The sequence below is a fragment of the Pezoporus occidentalis genome, unplaced genomic scaffold (genome assembly GCF_034315485.1).
Source record: "Pezoporus occidentalis ecotype Australia unplaced genomic scaffold, CSIRO_AGI_Poc_V1 ctg160, whole genome shotgun sequence".
Classification (NCBI taxonomy): domain Eukaryota; kingdom Metazoa; phylum Chordata; class Aves; order Psittaciformes; family Psittacidae; genus Pezoporus; species Pezoporus occidentalis.
Window position 1 is genome coordinate 946,071 of NW_026913426.1, and position 26,021 is coordinate 972,091.

The window sequence follows — 26,021 nt, forward strand, 5'->3', positions numbered from 1 at the left end:
CTTGCCAACATTTAATCTGTTCTCTCACAGGCTAGATAAAGGACTTGGGAAAAATCAATCAATGTGTTCGTGTTGTAGAGCTCACAGAAATTGTAGGAGTTTTTGGATGTTTCTGGATATTTCTTTCCTTCATGTTAGAGAGCAGGGTTTAAGCACTGAAGAGCATGGTCAGAATTACACTTTGAGGTAATTCACAGTAACTGGAGGACTGTGTCCTAGACTGCATGTACAGGACGTGCTGAGGAAGCCTGAAGTTTCTGGCAGGCAATGGAACAAAGGATCTCTTACCCAAAGACAGGTACCAACACTGACACCGATCTGTGTGGCTACAACAGCTTAGGAAGTTTACCTAAAGCTGTGGTGGATGTTTGAAGTCAGGCTCCCTGGGTTTCATGATGACTATGAATACTCCTTGACACCACCAGATATTGCAGTACTGTTAAAGCTTTGTAGGAAGGATCAGCAGGTTTCCAGGCAACTATGGATTTTGCTGGGAAGCCAGGATCTCTCTGGAAGACTTCACTCAAGAAGACATGCTGCCATACAAGATGTGCTGAAAACTTCTCTGCCTGTCTTCCTTGAGCAGCAGGACTCCCTAGAGCAGCACTGTTCTCTCCCTTATTCTTCTTCTTCCAGGGGTCACTGCTGTAATAAACTTGCTAGCTTTGCGTCGCTTTATTTTGCCCTGAATTGATCTATTCTGGAGAAATTTGAGTTTATATATTTCAGTGATGGTTTTTGGAAGAATTTGTGCATGATTTTAACTTATCTTTTCTTGCCTGCTAATGCTTCAATTTTTGCAGAGGGGCTTCTTGTTCAACACTTCCTCTCTATATGCTGAAAGACTGAATTTCATCTGGGAAGGAGGATATAATAATAATAATAAAAGATAATGTGATCCACAGATACCGGTGCTGCTAAAATAGAAGTATTATATTTTCTTTCTCTGAGTGAGCTCTTGGAACAATTTGTGTGTATCTTGTGGCTGTGACTTCCTGGCAACTCTGAGTATAATGTGTGTTTTGCTCATAAAATTATTTGTTTTGGAGATGTGCTGTACCGGTGAAGATAGGTAGACAGGCAAATACAGTAAAAACAATAACCAAAGAAAATGCCAAATGAGCAGCTGTATGTTAACAAAGACATTGCCAGTGAAATTTTCTAGTGTCAGTGTGAGCTGGAGTTATATTTAGAATTGTTTACTGCCTCTTCTCTCTGCTGGAGCATTGTTTTCAGAAGCTGAAAGTCTGCATCCTCTGGTATTTATTACTGAGGCATCAGAGTGAAGTGTAGCAGGGGCAAGGGAGGCAGCAGAGTCAGAAAGAGACACTTGACAGGCTGACAACCTAAATAAAAGAAGTGATACAGTGAAGTCTATTATGCAGTATGTAAAATGCTGCTTGGGAGACTCTACACAAGAAAGGCTTATATAAAGGAAAGAATCTGGTTTTGAGCAGTGTCGTCAAAGAGCAAAAGTCAATGCACTTGACTTTGAATCTTTAGATAATGTACTAACGTCTGCATTTTGCCTCTGGAATAAATGAAATATTTATGTGTAGCTAAATCATGGTTAAATAAACCTCAACGATCCAAACTCTATTTTCTGAGAAATTTGCTAACAGGGAAAGTTAACGTACTTCCTGTGCACAGTTATCTGAACAACTGTTTCAAACATTGATGCTTAAAAATCGCAGTGTGGAGGCATTTACTTTAGTTCAGTGAAGATTCAGTTTTAGGCTGACACATCACCAGACGAACAGGGTTTTAATCTGAAATACAGTGATAATTGTGGTCTCCAAAGCTCTGCCTTCCTCTGGGGAACTACTTCTGCGTCTCTTTTCCTAGCAGCTTCAGTGATTATAATTGGTGTCATTAGGAAGTGTTGAAAGATGAATTATCATGAACTTGCCTTCTTAAAACATGTGTATGTTCATCATTTCTTTTGTACTCTGTGACCAGAGTTCTGGAAATGAGAGATCAGATATCCATGGTAAAGCAAATGCTCCTCCTCTTCCATGGTATTATTTAATTCTCTTTAATGATCTTTGCATGTGCTGTATCAATGTCTTTCATTTCTTATTCTACTGTTGTTGTACCACTGCACTGGCAAGTTCTCCTGTCAGATTGAGCTCTGAGCTCTGAAATCAGTTCCATTAATTCTCTTCACTTTTGTGATTTGCTTTTCCCATCAGCAAAATGGGACTAAACCTACCAGCCTCAAAGGGGGGGGGGGGGGTTGAGTGACTTCTTAATTTTGATGCAAAAGCTTCCTACTCAGAGTTGGTGTTGGTAATGTGGGAAGAACTGCATGCTAGGTGAGATGAACGTAAGGGTTTGTGTGGCGGCAAAGAATATGGAGGAAGAAGAAACAGTCTCGAAGAAGAAATAATGGAACCGGGATTGAAGTGGATTACAATCCCATGTTTACTCATGACCTCTTGTTAGAGAGTGCCTCCCTGTGGTTAGGGATGCTGTGACGCAGTTACACCTTGTATGGGCAAACCTGCTGAGTTCATCCATGACCAAAGGGCTGAAGCCACAGATTCTTGACATCTGCACATGTAAAGTTTAATGTGATCAGATATTATTGCTCTGGCACCGTGTCACTCACTTTGAGAGGGGAACAGACTGAGTTTCATATGTGCATGTGGGGAAAGCTGACACAGAATGCACAGTCATGAGATGAAAATCCTGAGAAGTCTCAGTATTGCTGTGTCCTGTGAAACACCTCTCCAACATGAGCATGTTTGCACCTATCTGCTTTGCTGCAGGACTCATAACTCATCACATTCTCTAATTTTCTATTTTCTTTCTATTTTCAGCAAACTGCCTAGCTGGGCTAGAGCCGTTGTTCCCAAAATATTTTATGTTACAGAGAAAGCTTGGAATTATTATCCTTATACAATCACAGGTAAGGACTAAAGAAGTGATTACTGACTTGTGCTTTAGCTCATCTGCAGAAGCTCCAAGTTCCATATTGAGCCACAGGTATTAAGTTTCTTTAATAATTCCTGTTGAAGTGTGTATAATTTTCCATTTTATATTGACTGATACCCGGAAATAAAGATCATAGAATATGGGTAGATAAAAACTGGAGTGTTGTATCTGTGCTGTTTCTTCCTGGAAAAGAAAACCCCAGAGGCTTTTTTAATATTAATGTCTGTTGACTGTAGGGATCATGTATCATTGTTTATATCATAGTTTTCATATTTCTTTTTTTTCTTCCCCCTCATCATGCTTTTATTTACAACTGGACAATTGGGAACCAGAATACACAGTAAGTTCTTCTTCCTCTTTTTGTTCTAAAAATAGAGTGAAATGTAAGAGTAGAATCCAAGCCGATCCCTTCTTATTGTAAGGAATGCATAATGCAACTTCATTTTAGCTATTTGCTTAAGAAGTTTAAGGTTCAATTTGAAGTGTTGCTGTAGGATTATTTACCTTTAGGGGTTTCATCACTTTAATTTGAGATATTTTTAGTGACTGTCTGTACTAAAGAGAAGCTTCTATAAAACAGGGCAAGGCTTTTAAGGTTCCAGTTATTACGTGGAGGCATAAGAACAGATTTTATTTTATTTATTGTTTCATTAACTTATAAAATGCTCATCTCTGGTATAGTATCTGGGAAACTGTACAATCTGTAGACAAAATTAAACATAATCTGGGCACAGTGCCCAGAAGAATCAGCTATTCCCTCTAGCAGAGCTAAAGCAAAATATAGCAATTAAATCATGAGAAAAATTGTTTTAAATGTGCTGGCCTCAATAATACACAGTAGGTTTGCAGCAACTTTTGGAAGATGAGGAAGTTCCAGGTAAAGAGACCTGTCAGAAACTCCTGCCTTGGTTTTTCTTAACTCTGCAATGCTCAAACTGTTGTGGAGCACGCACGGGGGAAAAAGGTTTTAATGTGATGAATGAGAAAAAAATAGAGATTTAAATGCTCGGAACTGAAAGCTGGAGGCTTTTCAATGTGCACTGTAGATACTGATTACATATTCTGCTTTGTTTAAATTTCATTTGATTGTCAAACCCATAATGGGCAGTAGTAATGAGGGGACAGATTCTCTGTCAGAAGATATCTTCAGTAGGGCCTATCAGAGTTTACATTCATTAAGGGTTTACCCTTTGATAGCAGGTTTAATCTTAGGCTGGGAAGATGACACGTGCTCTGTTGGGTCGGTGGCTTTTACTTCTGCTCTGTTGCATAATTTTTCTTTAACTGAAAGTCAGAATTTTGATGTGATTTTTTTTCTTCAACTGGAAGAGACAAGTCAGAATGATTAACGGGGTGGCAGCAGACAGACAGAAATGTCTGGATTTGACATGCAATACATTATCAAAAGCAAACAGCAGTGCTGCACTGATAGGATTTGAATCAGGAGGTGATCTTTATTTAATCTGAGGAAACAACACCTGGAACACGATTTGGTGAAGGCCTGTGCAAGGGGTACGGCTACAGAGATTGCAGGGGTGAAGAGACTTGTAAAGAAAAAATGGGTCTACAGATGTAGAAGGTAGGCAAAACAGTCACTGACAGTATAACTGCCTGTGGGAGCTGGGGACTAATTACTCACCATGGTGCAAGGAAACACAACTAGAAACACTGGGTTGAGATTAGGGAAGCTACTTCAGACAGAAAGCTAAAATGTATTTTAATGGAGCTGATAGACTATGAAATTATGTTAAAGGGAAATAGAGAAAGTGCCTTTGCCTCAAACTGTTTAATCTAGGACAGAAATGTTAAAGACACCACTGGGAATAAATCCTGTCCTTATCCTTATCTGGAATATTTTGCTAAATTTTGATCTTCTGTATTCATTAGAGAATTCTGGGAGAAAGAGTAAACCCACAGGCATTGCCCAAAATACATAAGGTAGCTTGGAAACCCTCTTCTTAAAGACAGTAAAATCCCTTCAAAGGGTCTGTGAGACATTCTAAGCATTAAATTGAGCCTCATTTCAAGGAAAACTCATTCTAAAGGGAGGCCAATAATTGGATAAATAAAGCATAATCTTATCAAGTACATACTGCTATGTAGTATGTTCATGCTTTAGTTAACCTCCTGAATTCCACTCTAAGCAAAGAGCAAGGACTTAAAGGCTCAGTAGTGTTGTTTCAGTGTCTGTTGGTGAACAACAGGCTGAATCTTACTTATAGTCTTCAGGTTTTTCAGTTATAAAATATGAAGGCTTTTGGGAAATTGCATTCAAGCACATCCACTAACATGGAGAGATTCAATGCAGAATAATCATATCATCACTCTGGTTTTCCTGTGAAATATTATGTATTTCATAAATATGACCTTCTTAAGGACATGAAGTTAGGACATCTTTGAAGAAAAAAGGCTCAGCAGGCATAGAAAATAATTTCCTGAATATTGCTCCGTGCAATGGTTGTATAAAAAGCCAAGAGTGACTAGCTGCATGAAAACAGGGATGGAAATTAGATTGTCCTGAGGTTAGTACTGGGTCCAGTTATGATGGTATCTGCTTTAAGGAATGGTATTTGATACACAGCAAACAGCAGGTCAACTATCAACTCTCAGCAACCGTATTAATTTATAAAGCAAATAACACACTTAAGATAATGAGTTTAAGAGAACTATTGCACAAGTGACGCTTTTGTGGTAATAATGTGAAATACTGTAATGTCAGGAGAGCATTTTCAAGTGTACGCTACAGTGGTTGTGGAGGAGGGCCTCATTAAAACTGCAGTACAAAAGACTTCCTGTCAGGAGGAAGAGACGTGGGTGATGTCTTCCTGCTGACATTGAAAGGGAGGAGGAAGTAGAAAAAATACTTCCAAAGTTGATGCCAAAGGAAGTAATCCACATCCGGGGGTATTATTTAAAGAACAGGGTACTTCTATCAAGTTCCAACCCTTGGTTTAAGGGCTGGGGCATTACTGAAGAACTGTGTGTGAGCAAGTCTCTTAACAAGAGTTGCTTTGGTTTTGATCTTGTAATCAGAAACCTGACAAGATATCATGCTAAAATAATTGCTTCTTTTTATTTATCAGTTCATTTAATATAGTGATTAGATTGATGTTAAGCTCTTAAATTTGGGATACTGTATCTGAGATACAGCTGAAAGTCAGTCTATATAGACCTAATTCTTAGGGATTCTGCTCTGTGAGTGATTACAGGACGTGGGTGCTGGTGAGTGCCTCCTGTCAAGCTACACATGCAATTGGGAAATGGGTGTTGCTAGCTACTAGCTTTTAGTTGCTAGCTACTAGCTTTTGGAAAGCATTCCTCTGCTAGTCACAGGCTGAAGCCTTTCTCACTTGGAGGATGGAGGAAAGCAGCTCTCAACAGCCCTTATGTGCCCACATATCACTGCATTTGCAAATACGTCTTCTTAGTGTATAATATTTATGCTATTCTTAGCTAATGTGGACAAGAATGAGTGAACTTTCAGGAGGCTTTCTTGTTTTTCTTTCTTTGTCCAGCTGGATTAGGAATAATTAACTAGAAAGCAAACCTGTTGTATTGCAAACCAAACAGAAAAAGGATGCATAGAACTTTCTTTACCTGTCTCAGGTTATTGTTAGACAATAAGCATCACAGAGCAAATATCTATTTGACCTCTTCAAGTGACAGCTAAAATTCTGGGCAAAAAGAGAGGAGCCTCGAGCAAGCAAATAATCAGATCACAAATGTATGGGGACAAAACTATGGTACAAAAAAAAACATGATTCAAGTACACCAAAGATGAGCCTAACGAAGTTCAGCTATTGAATTGGAGTACAGAGAGGTTAGGAGAAATCTAAAGAGAATGGAAACAAACTCTGCTGAGTTTGAAGGTGCAGTTGAGGTGTTTACCAGGGATAATTTCAGATTGTTTTGCTGTCGGATCCAAACAGCTTCAGTGTTGTAACAGTATTTCAGTTCTGGGGTTGAAATTTAAAAGCTGGGTAATGTTTTGTTATGGATCATTTATGGCCAATTGTTAGTTCCACAATTATAAGTATATAAAGCAAAATAAACACTAGAACTGATGTGTTTTACTCTCTGCAAGAAGGAAAAGCATTCTTTCAACCTGCTGATGTCTCCAATTAACTTAGGAATAGGACATAAATTCAGAATATTTATGAAAAACAGTTATGGAACACAAAGCAGGAGATAATGATTCCTTTAATGATGTCTCCCAGTGACAGTAATTCTTCTACAGCAAATGACTGAGGCAAATAAAATGATTTCATCTGGTATGTGTCAAGGCCCCAGAGTGGTAGTTGGTAAATGTTGGTTACTGACCTGCTGGTTCCTGATTACTTTTGAGAACAAGCATGTTTTATACTTCACTTCGTTGCCAGTTTATCCATGAACTAAATTATCTGGAAGGAATGTTTTTGTAGTTGTTATTTTCATGATGAGACGACTTGAGAAGGACAAAAACTTGTTTCAGATAAACACTGTGAGGAATCTGTAGAGCTTTTTCCTGTGTTCTCTTTATCTGATTATCAGCGCTTCAAATCTGGATGTGACCTATCAGTCTTCAGTGCACAAGCTTTTCTTCAGCTTGAGTATATGAAGAGTCTGCATCAAAAATGCAATGGAATCTGTATTGCAGGATTAGAGTCTAATGCACAGTTACTACCACTTCCACCTCTTTCACTCCCCAATGTGGAAAGTGGGCTAACTGGGGACATTGCTGTAGTAGAACACACGTTTTGCTCTCTTAGAGATCCTAGCAAAAGGAAAGACCTCTGTAATATTTATAAGAAACAAATAATGTATTTTTAGAAAGCTGCAAACGTGTGTTCTCATTTAATCACTTCATCCCATTGAAACAGCAAATCAAACTGCTTGGGAAAACTCCCTTTTTCCACCACTGGCTTACTATAAAACAATCCAAACCCCTCTCTGATTCATGGGACTGTCATTTCCAATTGTGCACGCTGCTTCTTGCTTCCCTTCCCTTCTTCCTCAAGAAACAGTTACTGTTCCCATGAAAGCAAGAGACCCTAAGGGAAGGGAAAACCAGGGATAAGTGCTGAGTTTCACTGTGGTTGGAGGCAAGTTGATAGTTGACTGTTTCATCTTATTGTATGTAACATAAACAAATAGTGTTTTCCTTTCTGAGCTTGTTTGTGAGAGTTTAACTCCCTTGCTTATTTTCAAGCCCCTTTTTTACATTGTTCTGACTCTTTCCACCCAAGAGCACTTTTTCTGCTCTTTACCACCTTCCTGTGCTTATACTGCTTTCCAAATTCTCCTCCCTCACGTTGAGTCACACCTTCCAAATGCTGCCATTGCCCTAGCCAGCCCTTTCCGTCTATTCTCTTCCGACTTTGTCATCCTGATGGATGCTAGCTTGTGCAGTAAGTAACCCGCATCACACAGCAGCTCTGAGCTCTGTGCAGTGCTGCCCTGAGTATTCTGAAGACAGTTAATAACATGATGACCAGTTTCCAAAACATTTTGAATATTCAGTTAAAGAAACTGTCTTTATTCTTTCTGCAAACAGCTGAAGGAAATATTGTAGTTTGGAATATGCTGTAGAGCCATCACTCTTCACGTATCTTCTTGCATGTAGACTGTAGAGACGATGTCTTGTTTATCCATAACCAGGTGTGGTTTTGATTCTTTCTCTTTCATCCAGCTCTCTGTTCTGTCCTCACCATCATCCACTGGCATTGCCAATCTGCCATGTTACACCCTCCTTCCACTCCATCTATCCTTGTTTATAAATGCCCTCTGTTGCTTTGGGGCTGCTGTGCATGTGTCTGCCTGTTTTCCCCCTGTGCCCCTTGCTGTGCCAGGCATTTCTCCTGCCTCAGTAAGTCTGGGGACCTTCCATCCAGGTCTGAATCACAGACTGGGGTGCCTATTAAGGAGAAGCAGGTACTCCATTTGTCTTTCCCAGGTTTTTTATCTTCAATGAAGAATTGCTGTTTTGTCCCACTGGCTACCCAAACAGTGCCCCAAAATTCTGAGTTCAAAGGATGTGGTATCTGTAAGTTACCTTATTAAAAAACTCTAGTTTTGCTTGGCCAGACTCAGCCCATTGTAGCAGTTACTGTGTTCTTTACCTCTAGGCTCCATGGTGATTGCTCTATAAAGGCTCTGATTCCACCTGTGTTGACAAAATAATGTATATGTGATCATATTAAATAAGAAATCATCAATCTGCAAAGTGGCAGGAGATGAGAGCACAGTTACATGAAATGTCTGCCTCTCCTGGCATTTATGTTAAGATTTAGGGGGATATGCTTCTGCTGCTTAAAGAAAAAGTGGGATTAATTTTTACTGTACAGAAATAACTCCCAAGGATTGTGGATTAATATTCAGAGAGACTGTGGATTAATATTCAGAGAAGGGCAATGATGAGGTCTCTGGCAGTTCTTTGAACACTGCAGAAAGAAGCCCAATGGAAAATGAAGGCAGCTGAAGCTGTACTGAGGAAATAGCAGGTTATGGAGGGTGAAGAAACCTGCCTCAGTTACCCTTTATCCAACTTACTTACTGGCATCTATAATAATTCCTGCAGCCACCTCAGGTGTAGCTGCTATGCAAAGGCTATTTTACAGTCCTTTCCATAAAGCAGTTTTAAACACTGTATGTGTTTGACTGTCTCTTTAAGACTTTGCAAGTGTTTTGGCATACTTAGGTTCTTCTAAGTGTTGCTTATTGCTATGGCAACACTAATCAATCATCATGCTAAAAATAGGCCTTTCATTTTTCAAGAGGTTATCTGTAGTGAATTGAAAATGCAAGTGCAGTCTGTGTTTTCCGTATGCTGCTTTCATTTCACTTTATTTTGATCTGGAAATACCCTTGTGGTAATTACTATTACAGACTCCAGTTATCTCACTGGTTACTCTCCTGAGCCTTAAACCTCTTCCAAAAGGGATGCCAAATATAGAAAGTTTAAGAAAGCAAACAAACAAAAACCCCAGGATAGTCTCTTACTTGCTTTTGAGTGTCACCGACATACTGGATTATAACAGATTTTTAGGGAGTTTATAATACATCTAAAAATCCTGGCAGTGGCAATATAAAAGACTCCTCCTTTTAGAGCTTCTCACAAAGGAATGTGTTTTACTGAAGGCACGAGGACTCTGAAGATTTTGCCCTGTAATGTAGAATTTAAACCTAATTTCACATTCAAGTTTCAGTTTGCCACTGTTTTCTCCAAGAGGAACCTTTTGGGCTGTAGAGACACTGAAATGGGAAATTGGAAATGGTGCCCAGTGCATGTGCTCAGCGCATCGATCACCGCCAGGCTTGGGCTGGAAGAATGCACACCCCAGGAGGCAGAGCAGAAAGGGAGTGGTGCTCTGGGAGGAAAGGTTTATTACCTGCCATTCACTCTCAAGTTTGACTCTGGCTCTTGCATAAGACTTCTAATCCCCAGCTAAGTAAATACACAGGCACTTAAGGAGGGGGGGAAAAACCCGACAACTTTTTGCATGATGAATAATCAAGTCTTTTGAATGATGCATAAACAGTTTTCTGGTGCTGCCAGAGCCCTCTGCCAATTAGTCAGAGTGCAGCTGATGAATCATGAGACACATTCTGTGAAATGTTCAGAAATCTGGACCCGGCTCCATGTTCCTGAAAGCCAGTGAGACCCCCCACAGCTGCTGGAGCAGTGGTTGCCAGTCAGTCGAGTTTCTGAGAGAGATACTTGCAATGGAATACTTTTTGGTGGATTTTAGTTTGGGTAAATTCATGTTTCCATTTAGAATCTCAAATTAGATGGTTATGGTCCTGGCCTTCATACTGAATACACGAGAAGTTGGCTTTTGATAGCTATGTGCAGAAAATTACTCTCTGCTCTCTAATGAGGTGGCTTGAAGTACATGGCACTTACAATTCTTCTATAATACTCTGAAGATCCTTGGTCTTTTCTTAACGTTTCTTTTCTCTTAAATACAAGGTTAGAAGATCTCTTTTTTAATTAGAGTGTAGTTTCTGGGTCACAGGAAACAACAACCAGATTCAAGCAGGGGCTTGATGAACTGCTACAGGCAGCCTAATGCAGTTTGAGTTCAATCGATGAAATGGCTGCATTTCAAAGTATCACGATCTTGACTCATTGCTGGTAAACTCTAGACTGTGACTGAAAATAGTAGAGATTTTTAATAGCAAGGTGAAAAGGAAATCTGGCATTTGGCTTTATTCCGAATTTCCTCTGAAACTGCAGCCATGCTTTAAATACACAAGTTTTTCTTATTTCCGTTCTTATCCTCCACTGTACCTGGAACTGGAACCTAAAAGCAAATATTTTGATCAAGAAAAATGGTTTTAAGTGTTGAAAAATGTGCTCCTGCTGCATCCCTGTGTCTCCTGGGTCATTCCCCATTTTTTTGTAACCACATTTTCTTACTTTAGGAACATTTGATCATAGAATTCTTTAATCCATCTCTTCTTCCAGCTAGTATCAAGATAGTTCAGAGATGTTCATTCCACCTTTTGGTTCATTTTTGAGACCCAAATCAGAGCCTTATGACAAACCTTGGTGCTGGTTTTCTTTATTCTTTTCCCCCAACTTCTTTCCCTGTAGTGCCTGTTGTGTGCCAAGGCTTTTGTTTGCAGATGCCTGTGATGTCTGCCAGAATAGGAGCAACATGCTGAGGGTACACAATGAAACCTGAACTGAGAGAATATCTGGATGGGGTTTTGGTGTTACAAGATCCCCAGTTCTGACAGATCGCTTATAAATATTGTATATTATCAGCTGGCACTGTCTGATATACATGCATAGGAAATGTTTAACTGCCCACAACAGACAGGTCATAGGAGCAGATCTGTCACTGAACTTGCCCCATCCTGCACTCCACGTAACTGCTGATATTTTACTGTATTTTTCCTCTCACATAGTCTCTCAGTGAACAAGTTCCATAGCTGAGAGCTTGTCACAGCTGAGATTGGACTGAAACTCGTAAATGTGCTACTCCACAGACGTCTAAGAAAAGGCAAAACCTTTGTGAGATCTGAAGAGAAGCCTGTGGGGTCTGGGCATCTGCAGCACCAACATGTCACAGGGAGGATTTCATTATGTTAATGGGAAGACAGTTTGACCAGACACCTTCTGTGGCACCAGAACCCTATGCTGGAAAACTCACTCCTTTTTTCAACAGGGATTGATTCTAGATGTGCTTGTTGAATACTGAATTTCCTGTGAGCAGAAGACTGAATGATGACTTGTTGGGTGATATCCATGGAAATAGGAATACGTTTTCTGCTGTCTCAAAGGAGATGGCTTCTCATTTCCATTCTGTTGCACCACAGCTGGCCTTCTAATTCACCTCTGTTCTTAGTCACCAGCCCCTCCCTTAGACAAACTCTTCAAATTTGATCAAGTCCAAACTTGTACCAACAGCAATGTGAACTCTGAGGCATCAACATCCTTGTTGTATAAGCTGTACGTACAGCACATTCAATAGTCATGGTCTTTACAAAGATACTTTGCCACAGGGTATTAGTGATGCATCACGCAAAGAGCTGGCACTTCTGTTTCACTGGCGATTGATGCAAGAAAAGACTTGCTGACTGGCAGTAAAGATGCTGAACTAGTACCCTTCAGAGTCTGAAGCAGCTACAATGCCTATGTGAAAAGTTGAGTTGAAAGAACTGTGAAATGCTAAAGAAAAGATATTTGAAGTATTTTTTCCACTGGAACCATGTTGCCTGATATTAGAAATTCTAGTCTTGGTAAGCCAACTTAAGCAGTATGCTTTTTCTTGAAGTTATGTGAGTAAAATGAGAAAGCTGATACCAAACAGGATGTACTGAGCAGTCAGTGGTTGAAACAAAGCTCAATTTTTATGTCAAACATATTTTCTCTTTTGTTGCAGTGTTCATTTTTGCCTAAATTCTCCATTCACATAGAGACAAAATACGAGGACAACAAAGGAAGCAATGACAGTGTAAGTATGATGATGGCTTTTGCAAAATTTGATGTAATCCATGTAGTTAAGCATGGCTGTATGTGGGGGCCACAGGTCTTTCAGTATGGGAGAAAGGCCTCACCAGGTTTGTACCTTTGCACCCACCAGGGTGTCCTGTCCATGAGCAGCTCCTCAGCTGGGTGTCCTCTGACACCTTTATCTGAGGAGATAAAAGATTCAGGTACACGACTTCCCTTCTGCCTCTGTATTCTACTTGTTACTTCTCTAAACACAATGTAATTTACGTATGTGGATTTAGTCCTGATGAACATTTACGGAGAGTAAAAAAAAGATTACTCTTTTTGGGGGTGCAGTTGCATTTCACATTATCTGTTCACATTATTCTCTCTGAGTAAAGGGGGTTGAATTCAAAGGCTGTTAGGAAGAGCAAACAGGAAGCTAAACAATAGAGATGAGAGACCTCAGTAAACAACTTCAAGGGAACAATGGCTAGACTACTGAAGTGATGCTTTTGGCAGCCACTTACCAAAAGTTAAGATGTCCTCAGAGTTAGAGCTTAGAGATGGAAAGGGTAATTAACCATGCAGAATCCTCTCTAGAGGAAGGGTGGGAGTGAGTAGCCAGCAGCTGCTGATGGGGAGATGCGCAGGGATAGAAGGCAGGAGATCACTCTGACTTTGTGGCTTTGACAGGGAGCAAAGCAAAGTCGTACAACTTGCAAGAAAAGAGTAACATTCAGTAAAGCCAGGCATGTAGAGATTCAGCCCTCAGATTAATACACAAATACATTTCTACATGTTTCATTGTGGTATGCTTTAAACAGTTGTTTGCTGCAGACTGAAGAAGTTTCTCACAGGTATGAAATGCAGGTTAAAATGTAACCCAGAGACCTAAAGAAGGAGTCTTTGAACTCATTCTGGAGAAAGAAGAAGGCAGAAAAGCATATCTTAAGGGATGCGCAACACTGAGCTGTTCGGTTTCCAGGGGTGTCCCTCCAGCAGCCTTGCAGAGGTGGAAGTGTGCTGCTCTCTGTATGGGAGGTGCGCTTCCCCACCCGCCCTGGGCTGGTGTACTAATGGGGCTGACAGCTGTGCACTGCTTATGGCAGAATAATTACATGTAAAAGAACAAGGTATAATTTTGAATAATGCTTTTGGCATACAGCTACTTTCCCAATGGGAACATGACAGAGATCAGGTATTAGCCACCAGATACCAACAACTTTCAGTCACTGCTAGTCTAAGCCAGAGGGGAGGGGGGGGGGGGGGGGGGGGGGAGGAAAGGAGGGCATTACATTACCAACTAGATGAGCATTATGTAATTTGTGCACTTGTTAATGTTCACTTTTGGGTTTTGGCAGCACTTTAATTTAGAGCAAGCCCACACCTTTGCTTTTGGGAGGTACAGACTAGTTTTCTGGTACATTATAATACCAGCAGTGAGAAGACACATTCTGTACTGATGCCTAACAGAGGAAGAACTGAGGGTACTTATTTTGTGGCTAAAATATTATGACTCAAGCCCCGATTAGTACTCAAGTACCCTGCCAGTGAATTTAAAATGAACGTAACACAGAGGTAGGATACCCAGATGATGTAAATCAAAGAATCTCTACTCTGCTTGAATCCAGCTCTTCAAATGTAATTTTTACCAGTGTCAGTGGGGTAATACTGTATTACCTTTACATTGCAGTACCTGAGTCACAGAGACTAGGCAAGTATTTACTAAGATTAACAGATTTAATTTGACCCTTACTTGAACTAAGAAGGAAAAAGAGAAGAGGGCTGCACTCCAGCCCTGATTTCCATGTCCTTCTGAGAGCTGGGCTATTCACTAGTATGAACACAATAAACCAGTGGAAGATAGACATTTTTTGCTGTTGATCCAGTGATGTGGCTGATACAGCCCCAAAATGCTGGAAGGTTGCTAAATATGGAGGGATGTGATTGAGCCTGTGGAGAGATTTCTATTAAACCAAACACCTAGGACTCAGTTGGTCTGGTTTCTGTTTCTCAGTGTGTAAGCTTAAATCTCACTTAAGAAAATGCAGAGTATTTCACCTTTGTATCATACAAGTTTAGATTAAATTTCACTGTGTTTTCGTGGTCAGAAAACAACAGGAATCACAGCATTCATTCCTAGAGATTTCTACATTTCTGTATTTCTCAGCTATTTCTAGATACATTTTTGAGATCGTACAGGTTTTTTTGAAATCCTTGGTCTGTTCTTCATTTCCATCCTAGGTAATAGATTAGATACTGATTGTGAAAAGCAATAATTAGATCTAAGTATACTAAAACTAATTCGATTGCTTAGTGGAAGAAAGCAATATAAATGCTCTTGGGTTCCTGTTGTCATTTAGCAGGCTGCTGTGCCATTAGAATTATTTTATTTAACATGTTGCACTGTCTGGTAAAATTCTACCTAATTACTGCAATATATCTTGATGCAAAAGTCCTCCTGATTTTTCTTGCCAGTTGTCATCATAGAAGGAACTAGTGCAAGATAATGGTACCTGCTTTGGAACTTCATTTTTCCATGTCTCCAGCTTTGTCATCATTTTAACCTATTTTAAATGTGCTTAAAGCACTGTTGTTCCAATCTGTTCAAGTTTGCATTTGATTTGCACAAATGTAAACCTTGCCAGAAAGAAAAACGGAAAATAAACCCCTGTATTTAGATAAAACATTGTGTAGATGGTGATAGTGCAGCACCATAAATCCATCCAGTTGTGATTTGTAGTGCTCCAGCACAGCTGATGTTGCTGTATCATATCTAGAAGCTCACGTGGCAGGTCTTTCCTTAGACAAACAGAGTCATTGTTGGGTGAACGTGTTAGTACATCAAATATTGTCACTGCTACCTTGAAGCTTTATAGCTTCATTAGTAGTGCTAGAAACCAGACCAGTGAGTTGGGGTCATTCAGGGTTTCCTCTAAATGGTCTTTTTAAAAGTAAACTTCTTATTTTAAAGAGAAATTTTATTTTTATTTTACTTTTATTTTAAATTACAGAATGGACTTTCTAAAACTTAGAATGATTTGTAAAATGTAAATGACACTGTAGGTGGTATCTGTGGAGTACGTGAAAATGCTGCTTCCCTCCTGCATCTTCAGCTGCTTATGTAAGGCAGGGTGGCAGCAGAACCTCCTGGAAGAGGGAAGTGTGGGTCCTACAACAGCCAGCAGCAGTGAGCACAGACAAGCTAGAAGAGTGCCCATTAATCACTCAGTGCACACTTTTTTGCCCGGAAGGAAAATGAGCAAATAGGGAATTTGAATCTAGATGCACAAAGTCTGTATTTTGAATGTTAAAACCGTAAGTTAAATAGAAAAGAGTTCTTAAGGTATAATAATGAAATGGTTAGAAGTGACAGGCAGGAGTGGTGTAAGTTACTGGTTGGTTGTGAAGAAATGGTTAGTCTGTGGTTTTCATGAGCACATAAAACCCCCTTTTTTTATTCTATTTGGACAGATATGATTTAACAATTTCTTGAATGGTCAGTATTTATGTATAATTTCATCATAACGGTGTATTGCTCTCACTTTTCTCGCATCTCTCTTACCGTTTCAGCATACACAGACAAACTACAGACATACATTTTGTTTTTAATTTTAATGGGGAATGCACCAGCTTGGGCTTTGTTGATTACAGAGGATCCACCACATGGCTCTAGATGCTGTAATCAATGCACAGTGATCTCACGTGCTGCAGCTCCGTGTCTGTTCTTGCATGCCACAGTCTAGTCCTGTGAACGTTACTGCCTGGTGAAGGCAGACATGCTGTCAAGGTTCAAGCAAATCCCTGGCTTTCAGACACGTGTCAGTTTTGCTGTTTGTTGCAGAAGGATCATTATGTTTGACTGGGGTTTGTTGGGGGTTTTTTTGTTGTTTGTTTTTTTAGTCACAGAATTAATTTCTGCTGATATTTGGGCAGTGAATTTTTGCCATCTGATACCATCTGGGGAAAGTAAAGTACAGCTTGTAAAAATAATCCAGTAGTTGTCAATAATGGAAATTCAGTGTGTGCAAAACAGTGCCTTGTTCTTTGCAGCGTAACATTTTGCTCTGGAAAACTCAATGGTTAGATCTTGAGTATTAAGGAATAACATGCAAGACCTTACAGTAACCTACTCTTTCTTTTTCCTAAAGGACCATGATATTTATTAGCAAGAATAACATTATTCTTAAGGGCAATGTAAGGATTCTGAGGCAAAGTTACATTTCAAGATGACAAATTCCGAGTCTCATTGGGCAAGTTCTCGTAAGAGTATGTCGCAGTAATGCTGATAGAGTCATCAGAGCTGCAGCACTAATTCTTCCTCCATCAAGAGAAAAATAGATTATCAGCATGTTTATTGCCTTTCAAAGGTAATATAGTCTTGAATGACCACTGTCAAATGAAACCAGGAGGTAGTTCTGTATTCCCTATAGTTATAAATTAACACCAGTATCATCTGACACATTAATAGCTTGAGCACACCAAAGCTGATAGCAGATGCTATTTAATACACAACCTAAGTAAATTGCAATGCCATCAGTTAAAGTTAGAAAATCCTTTCTTGCCAGGGAGTTCTCATTCTGCAGCCCCACAAGTGACCATGTACACAGTAGTGATTGCTCATCGTGCTTCATCCTTAATCTGTATTTCTGAAGTGTGTATTCTGATTGGGAAATATTTGACAAAAGTGAGATCAATTTTAGATACGGCCAGCTAAGAAGAAAAGCCATTTTTAGTGCTGCTGGTTTTAGGGTGGTTTATCCCCCTACTTTTGTCTCCTATCTTGGTAACACAGAGCTAGGGTGTAATGAACTTAATATAGAACATGTAAATTAAATGTAAATTCCCTATTTAAGGAAATTGCCATAAAAAAACTATTGTCAGCTGCAATGGAGTCAGCTGTGCCCTGGCTTGGCCTCATCGCGCTACAGGATATCATGGTGTAAATTGGCTAAAGGACTGCCAGGCACCACTGCAAATATGTCAAAATCAAGGTTCAGTTTTAGGGATGATTTTATTTGCACCTGGACTTTTTCTGTATGATGCTGTTCAGTATCTGTTTGCTTCATGATTTGCAATGAAAAATCTTGATTTTGTGAGGCTTTTCCCCCTCTAAGAAGTTTCAAAGGGTACAGACAAATAAATGGTGAGGTTAGCTGTAAGTTCCTTCTGTGCCAAGAGCTCTCCTTTTGGTGAATATCATTACAAATAGTGAGTCCCTAACACATATGGCTACTGCAAAACTAAGATAAGGCCCATACTGACAGAATGTGAGCAAGTAATATGGTTGTGCCTCTCCTATTTGATTTTTCTAACTGAACGACTGAAGTGAATTAGTAACTGTAACACTTGAAATGAATGCGGCTTTAAAAAACCTAATCCCAGTTAATATTCCCAGTCTGTTATGGCCTTGGAGCTACTTTGACGTAATTACATGAAAATACAGTTCTCTCTTCAGAAAGTACAAATCTAAGCGAGATATTTTGTGAGAGATAGAATAATAGAGGAGTCGTGACATAGAGAAAAAAGAGAGCAGGCAACAAGGCTGCTGATAAAGATGTGGCTGCTCTTCCTCTCTGCAGCAGTGATATTCGGATGCTGATCAGTGAGCCACGTTTACTGCTCCCAGGGAGGGATTCAGTCTCTTTCTATCAAACTGCTCCCCGTTATGTATGTCCACATGAATAGTTTTAGCCAGTGAACAGGTTTGAAATTGGGCAATTCCTGTAATCTTTGCCCAAGTAAATCTCCAAAGCAAATTAATGGACTTTGGGGGTAAGGAGGTTGGAACATGACTTAGTGAAAAGTTACACACTGAATAAAACTCCAGAGTTCAATTTCTGAGGAGGTGGCCTTTTATTCTAGACCAAATTTTCCTCCAGGAAAATGAGAGTTAAAGTGGAGCAGATGACACAACCTGCTAAAGGATGCTGTAATACAAAACTGGAGACTAGCCAGTAGTTCTGACGAAGGCAATTTAAGGGGATTAGAATTTCAAGGTGGAGAGCAGGTTTTGTACCTTTTTAATAGGGAAAAAAAAACTATTCTTGCAGACCTTACTGCAATTACACCTCTAAATTTTTCATACTATTAAATCTAGATTTAAACCATCCTACAAATGATGAATCCATATATATTCTGCTCTTGATGACAGGAAAGAAATATCACAAGATACATTCATATATTATGAAACAAAGCCAAGGCAAACAAGCACTGATCTGACCCTCAGAGTCCTACTAGCATAGGAGAATGGACTCAGCAGGGTCTGACTTTATACCCATTTCTATCCAAACCAGGCTGGCTATGGGGATTTGCCATAAAAGTTACATTTGGGATTAGCTACATCTGAACGAGGGTGAAGCCAGCAATTTAGCCTGAAGATAAAAGAAGAAAAATGGGAAAGGAGCTTGTAGAAAAAGATACTAAATTTGTTGTTGACTTACTGTCATCTCATAATCTGACTTTCCATTCTGGCTGTGGCTACGAAGAAAAGTCAAGTCTCTAACAATGTGCTAGGATATGTCATTGTAGGTCATGAGGAAAATGAAGGAAAGAATTCTAAATACAGCAGCACTTGGATTGCTGCAGTATCCTCTGTGATCTTCCTTTTCTGAGGCACTGGAATCATCTGCCAGAGTCTGAAAATTTTCCCCAAAAGACACTACTGACAATCGTAATGATGACCCAACTGAAATCTTTTTTCCACTTTTCCTGTGGGTGAGTTAGTCTACATAATGATGAGGTTTCAGTCCTCTTGGAAAGTGTATAAATGTTTGTCTGTTGTAAAAAAGCTGTCACAAACCCCACCCCTAAGAAAAGCCAAACTCTGATGCAGAAAGGACTCTCCAGCCTGAATATTACTCTTTGTTTTCCATTTGATTGTGTATTTCAGTATCAATTAATTACTTGGCTTCCAACTGTAAAGCCTGTCCAGCTCTTTCCAAAATAATATTTAATATTCTGCCTTTCTACATCATCTTCTTAAGGATACAGATTGTTCTCACCATTCATTTTCTGCACATTTGTGAATACAGTTGCACAGATTGGGAGCCTTATGCTTCTTTTTGTGGCCTTTAATCTCTTCCTTTAAAACTTCTAAATTTTAGTCTCTTTGATCACAAACACAATAAACCCATCCTTCCTACAGGTTTTGAGGCAATCGCAGATTATGGGGTTAGGAGAGGAAATAAGAGAATTAGAGCTAGGAAAGAAATCAGTCTTGTTCTCTAATGACTTCTTACTTTCTGCTGCTGATAGAATGAGAAGATTAAATCCCTATCTGCAAATGCTGTGAGGACAATCTAAGAAGGGGAAAAGCATAAATGATTAGACAGCAACTTGTGCCAGTAAAGGGAAGCAACAATGTCATTCAGCAAACTTCTGGAATGGAGGAAATGGTCAGAGGTAGCTGAAGCAGCAAATAAGGCACAGTTGAAATGCTTGAAAAATTCCTCCTGTTTTTGACAGATTGGCAAAGGCATCTGTCATCCCCACTTCTAGCAAAGCATCTGAAAGAGAAAAAGAATGTAAAACTATATTACTTAGAGGTGCAATATGTGGATCAAGCCTGTGACAGAGCAGGGCACATTTTTTTCAGATAAGATATTGGGTAATAGTTCCAATTTAGGTCCTTGCAAATGTGCAGATTTGTGTGTGCTTAAATTCATGAGGTTTGTACTTAAACCATACACTGACTGATTCAGGGCCTCAGTTGACCTGGTAATGGCCATTTAAGAGAATTCTCCATTATTTTATTTAAAGCTCAGAGATTATAGTGAAAGCATCTTGTTCCAGAAATAGCTCAGCTGATTTCATCAAGGGACTGCTCTGTATATCTGAATTTGCTTAGGAGAAAAGCAAGCAGGGAAGCTTGTAAAAAGCGACCTGTATTATACATATCAAACACAACAGCTATTTAAAAAATGTATTCCAAGAAAGGGCATGATGGGGAAAGGCCCCCTCAGCTCACATTTGTTCAAATAATCACCATGTTTTGCAAAACAAGGACTGGAGAAGGAAAATAAGTACACAGATAAAAGCAGACTGGAGTTTCCCTTTGTTTCGTTCTTCTGCAGTTTCAGACACATTAACATTTTATATCCAGTTCACAAAGCATTCAGCATTGCTTATTTTATTCCAGTGCTGTTAATGACCAAGACAAGTTAAAATGGTAGAGTCAAACTTCAGCTTTTCGTATATTTCCTGAGCAACGTTCTCCTTACCAGCTGGTAAACTGGTTCATCATAGTTCATTGCTCACTTTGAATGCTTTAAATGGGTAGCCGCATCTTCCAGAACCACTAAAGTAGCATTCTTGTTACTGAATAGTCGCTGGCATTTTGTTTTTTTAACTGTTCCTTTAGGATGAAGTGAAATTAACAGAGCGTTCACTGCATTTATTTAACAACAACAAAAAAAGAAAACAGTATTTATGCTTCCTGGAAACATTCGCTATAGAACACTGTGCCCCAAAGGGAAAAACACATCCTTGGCTTGTTACTGATCTTGACAGTGTCTGCAGAGCTTCCCTGAATTTGATGGTTCATGATAGCCTTTTAGCTAGCCACTATTTCCAAGTCCCAGAATCACAAGTAGAATTATATTGCAGGGATAGGATCAGTCACATGGGTCACCAAGATGCCTCAATCGTTAAATTCTGGGCACAGGCACAGATGCAAATGACCTGCATTTCAAATATAGCCATTGTTTGCCTTGCAAAAACAAGAGACTTGAGGTTCAAAACCAGCTCCTAAAGGACTGAGATGAAAATAAGCTCTGAGTGTGCTCAAATGGATGGAAGTTTCCAGCTTCCACTGAGGACAGTTCAACCAGACTTTTGATTCTCAGTATAACAGCACCTTAGCCTGAGTTGTTCACACAAAATACCTGCATTTCATTCTTGTCCCTAGAGTGAAAAGGTTAGAAACAGCCAGAGTCCAGAAACTTAAGTTTTTTACACAGTAATGGAATCCAGCTCAAACAGTAGAGAACACAATAAACCCCATCCTAGATGTTGACTTTACTATTTGTGACCAAAGTCTCCCTTCCAAAAAGTACAAGGAAGACCTGCAGTGTGAGCAGTAAGTGCTGAACACGATGTGTTAACGTCTAACAGTCCTCTGTTGATCTGACATAGTGGATTGTTCCTGAAAAAGTCTGTGGGATAATTCATTCGAACTGTCATAAATTTTGCTTAGGAACACCTTGTTTATGTATGATCTTGAGAACACCGATTTTCTTCCCTTTGACATCTGCTAGAGAACGTGACTGTGTCCCTGCAAAAACTTCGGTATCTTACATCAGAAGATGTTCAGATGCAAGCCAAAAATACATTATGTTGCACAAGTCATTGAAATTGCTTGTAACGGTTATTCCAGGTGGATTTTGTAAGGGTGATGTTCTGAACAGTGCTGAGTCTCTTTAACTCTTGCAGATTTTTGACAAAGAAGCTAAAGACCTGGAGAGAGAAGTCTGCTTTATTGATATTGCCAGTGATGAAATTCCCGAGCGCTATTACAAGGAATCAGAGGTAAGAGACAACTTGGTTGTGAATTGGTGAAGAAGGGAATGTAAGAGGCTGCAGGAAAGCCTCGATAGTAATCAAATCAAAGGTTTTTTTTGTATGAAATCTTGCTGGTCAGTAGTATTTAAGAAGCTTTCAATTTGAGGGGAAGCCAATAGCAACCTCCTTATCTAAATTGCCTGACACTTCCTTTTGCAGATGGTTCCTCCAGCCTTTTGAAATGCTTTCATACCCTTATCGGAACATATCCTGTACCAGATCTTTGATGTTCATCTGAATTCATTCAAAGTAGAAAAAGACTTTTCTTTGAATCATGAAGCTCAGTTAAGTGTTTGCAGGTCTGAGGGGTATTAAATGTTCCTGTCATCCTTACTTGCATCCCGCCATGATGAACAAGTCGTGTGAAGTGTCTGAGCCCAGGCAAAGGACAGATGAGGACAGGGTTGATGCACGAGGTAACTCATTGGTGACCATGACACAAGACCAAGAGGGACTGAAGTAGACTACATGCTGCAGTGAATCTGCCAGGAAGCATCAATGGCAGCAGACACATTTGTTCCCTTAGAATTCCCTTGGAAATCACTCCATGTATATTTGATGGCTCACATCTCTAAAGAGCACCCTTCTTTTAGGTCAGTGCAATTCACTGGTTTGAAATCAGCAGCCATCATGCAAATGAAGATGAGGCCTCAGTAACCTCAGACTTGAAAAATGATGGTTCACAACAAGTAGCTAGAGAGGAAAGATCAGATCTCTGCTTGCATTTAATTCTGGAGATATGATTTTCCTCTGGAGCCAAGTATATATTCATAGCTGGCAATGAGTATGGCAGCTGTTTGACTATACAAAACGAGACTACATAATCATTTTTAGGGCAGAAAATGAAGACTTGCCAATGAATTTATTTCTATACCATAGGAGACATGATTTTCAGACTAAAAAAGTCGGGTACTTGTTATCTTCCATTTATAGATCCTATTTCAAATTTTATGTATGGGTCATAAAACCAAATTGGGTCTACAGTAGAATGAAAAGTAATTTTATTAGTTCCCTTAGATAATGAAACCCATCTGGTTAGTACTAAAATTGTATAACACCTCATGAAACAGCTTATTGGTCCCATCATCTTATCTGAACTCCATAGTCTCCTGGTTCCATTTAGGAATGACTGCTGCTATTGAATGGGTCAGCATTTCACTGGGCTTTAAAGAAATCATGTCAGATTTTCCATGTCAATGTGTGCACTTCCAGAAATGGTAAACATGGAGGTTTAACACCTTTTCAGCTTTCCTTCCCATTTTTAATAGCCAACTATTAAGTATAATTTCCACATGGTTACTCTTATGATAGAGGAAACCAACCTCATGTTAAGCAAGAAAGAATTTCAGTCTTTGTGTTGTTATTTCAGACACTAGAGACCTGATTCCAAGCAAAATGGAATTTTACATGGGTTTAAACAACAAAAATAGCCCAGCATCTGTTGTTTTTTTCTGTACTGATGGATGATGTGTATGTGCCTACCAAATTCTGTTTCAGAATTCGTACAAAATAGTAAGAACACCTTAGCATTTAACTGTGCACATACTGTAACTGACACTGAATTAAAAATAGTTGAATTAAGTATCTTCCAAAATTTACCAGCTATGGGGTTTTATGCTACCATATGATGAATGTGAAGCCAAATTCCCATTTCTCATGAAGCCTCATACATCATTTAGGGACTATAAAAAGATTTTTAATGTTGTAAATGTAATTTCTGTCTGTCTTCAATCAGAACAGGATAAAAAGTAAGTTTGTGTAAATGAGGAACGGTCTGTGTTTTCCAAATAGCAGTTTTAGAGATAACTAAAACCCATTTACTGAAAGCTTTTGAAAGGCATTTTAGTTCTAATAATAATTTGGCTGCTTTTAGTTCATTTAGCTGAAGTGATACTAAGATTAAAGATTAAAAGTGATTTAAGAATTAGATCCCTCAGGGTAGTGTTCTGACTCCCATCTGGAAAGACCACTGAGAATGATTTTAACTTCAGGCATGTTAGTAATCTCTTCAGCTCAGTGGAGCTTCTACATGATTACAGTTAAGTGAGTTCTGGATCAGGGTCAGCATATGTGGCAGCTTCTAGACATGAGCTTTAAATTTCTTTTATATCCTGATGAAAGTGCATCCCTCTTCAATTAAAAATATACGTCATTTTTAACAGCAAATTTCCTTATTTAGTTTCATTACTGTATATTAAAGGGGTAACTTAAATAATTTAAACCTTTCACACACTACTTCAACTGCTTGTAGATGGGTGATTGCTGATATGATCAGACAGCACTAATTGCATAGTTGCAGTTAAGCTAGTATTTGTGATTTCCATTATTTTGAACTTTGAAGTGCTCAGTTACCCTTCACAGGCTGTTTGGGCCAAAAACCTAAGTTTTTCAGCCCCTTCCTACAATTTGGCTGTGACCTTTCTTTGGGCTACTGTATCAAATAACATTGATTGTACCAGAATGAGCTTGGGCAGCTTTAGTGTTGTTTTTCTCATTTCTATAAATGGAAGATGCGATTGTGCGATATCAGTATCATCAATAGAGGTGATAATAGTGCAGCAACCACGGGAGGGTTCAGGAGATACCCAAGGGACCCACAGCAACAAACTCCATACAAAGTGAAGCAACCCATCTCTTCTTCCTAGCACCTGGGATCTAAAACATGGCTTTTCACTTGCCCTGACATGAATCCTATAAACATATCTATGTTCTACCTTCCATTGTAACTTACGTAATAATGATTCATGCATAAAAAGGCAACATGTATAAAACATCATACATAAATGTATACTCCATTTGAATTGCACAGCTCATTTTGACTTGAGCTGGTGCTGATGAGAAAGGAGAAGTGTTCCACGAAAATGTCATGGTGGTTGAAGGGAAAATGACTGAATTCAGATTTGTGCATATCTGCTTTTTCTCTCCTTCTAAGTATTAACTAAAATGGAAAAGGAAAAATATAGTTAGCTGGAGGCTTCAGGAGAGCTGTTGTTTCACTGAGGAGGGACCTCTGCCAATAATGCTGGGTGATCTCTTGTCCAGAGGCCTGCAAGTGATTTGAATTCCCTTCAGAATGGAGAGCTTATCTGTCAGTGTGTGCAGAGAAGGACTTAAATCACCAAGTAAACAGTGAATCAGAGACAATTTGTAGCTATTACAAACATACACCGAGTCCAAGTCTGTCCTCCATGGAGGTGTACGGGTTTCTGGTATCCAAAAAGTTGTCCTTGCAGAAGCCTGGAGGGGATGTAACTGCAGCAGTCTTGGGCCTCCCAAAGCAGATGACTGAATTTTGACTTAATGACCATCTACAACCTTCATTGTGCAGTAGCCACCAGAACACCCCACAGTGCTGCCATATCCTAAATAAAGCAGGGGTTTTTTACTAGCATAGGCCTAAAAATCCTTAAACTTCAGAAGTTTAAAATGTGAGTTCCCAAATGGAGAAAGCTTGAATCTAGGCTAACAAGTTTGCCTGTTTTTCTGTAAGGACTCACATATGTGTCCAAATCTGAATGTGTGTATTACATCAAATACAGAATTTTCTGTATCTATATAAAGAATGTGCAAGCCTACAGGTAAGAGTAGTTGCACATTTTGT

At 39.3% G+C, this 26,021-nt stretch overlaps 1 protein-coding gene and 1 long non-coding RNA gene across 2 annotated transcripts in view; one reads left to right on the forward strand and one right to left on the reverse strand.

Moving 5' to 3' along the window:
• The window catches only part of PITPNC1 (phosphatidylinositol transfer protein cytoplasmic 1), a 79,769-nt gene that overhangs the window by 41,747 nt on the left and 12,001 nt on the right, over window positions 1-26,021 (forward strand). Inside the window, exons 3-6 of the mRNA XM_062612597.1 lie at window positions 2,823-2,911; window positions 3,270-3,277; window positions 12,807-12,878; window positions 22,292-22,387. Of these exons, the coding sequence (XP_062468581.1) occupies window positions 2,823-2,911; window positions 3,270-3,277; window positions 12,807-12,878; window positions 22,292-22,387 (265 nt within the window). The remainder of the gene's footprint in view (window positions 1-2,822; window positions 2,912-3,269; window positions 3,278-12,806; window positions 12,879-22,291; window positions 22,388-26,021) is intronic.
• LOC134160523 (uncharacterized) overlaps window positions 1-26,021 on the reverse strand; it is a 47,505-nt gene that overhangs the window by 6,913 nt on the left and 14,571 nt on the right. The gene's annotated exons all lie outside the window — the stretch shown is intronic.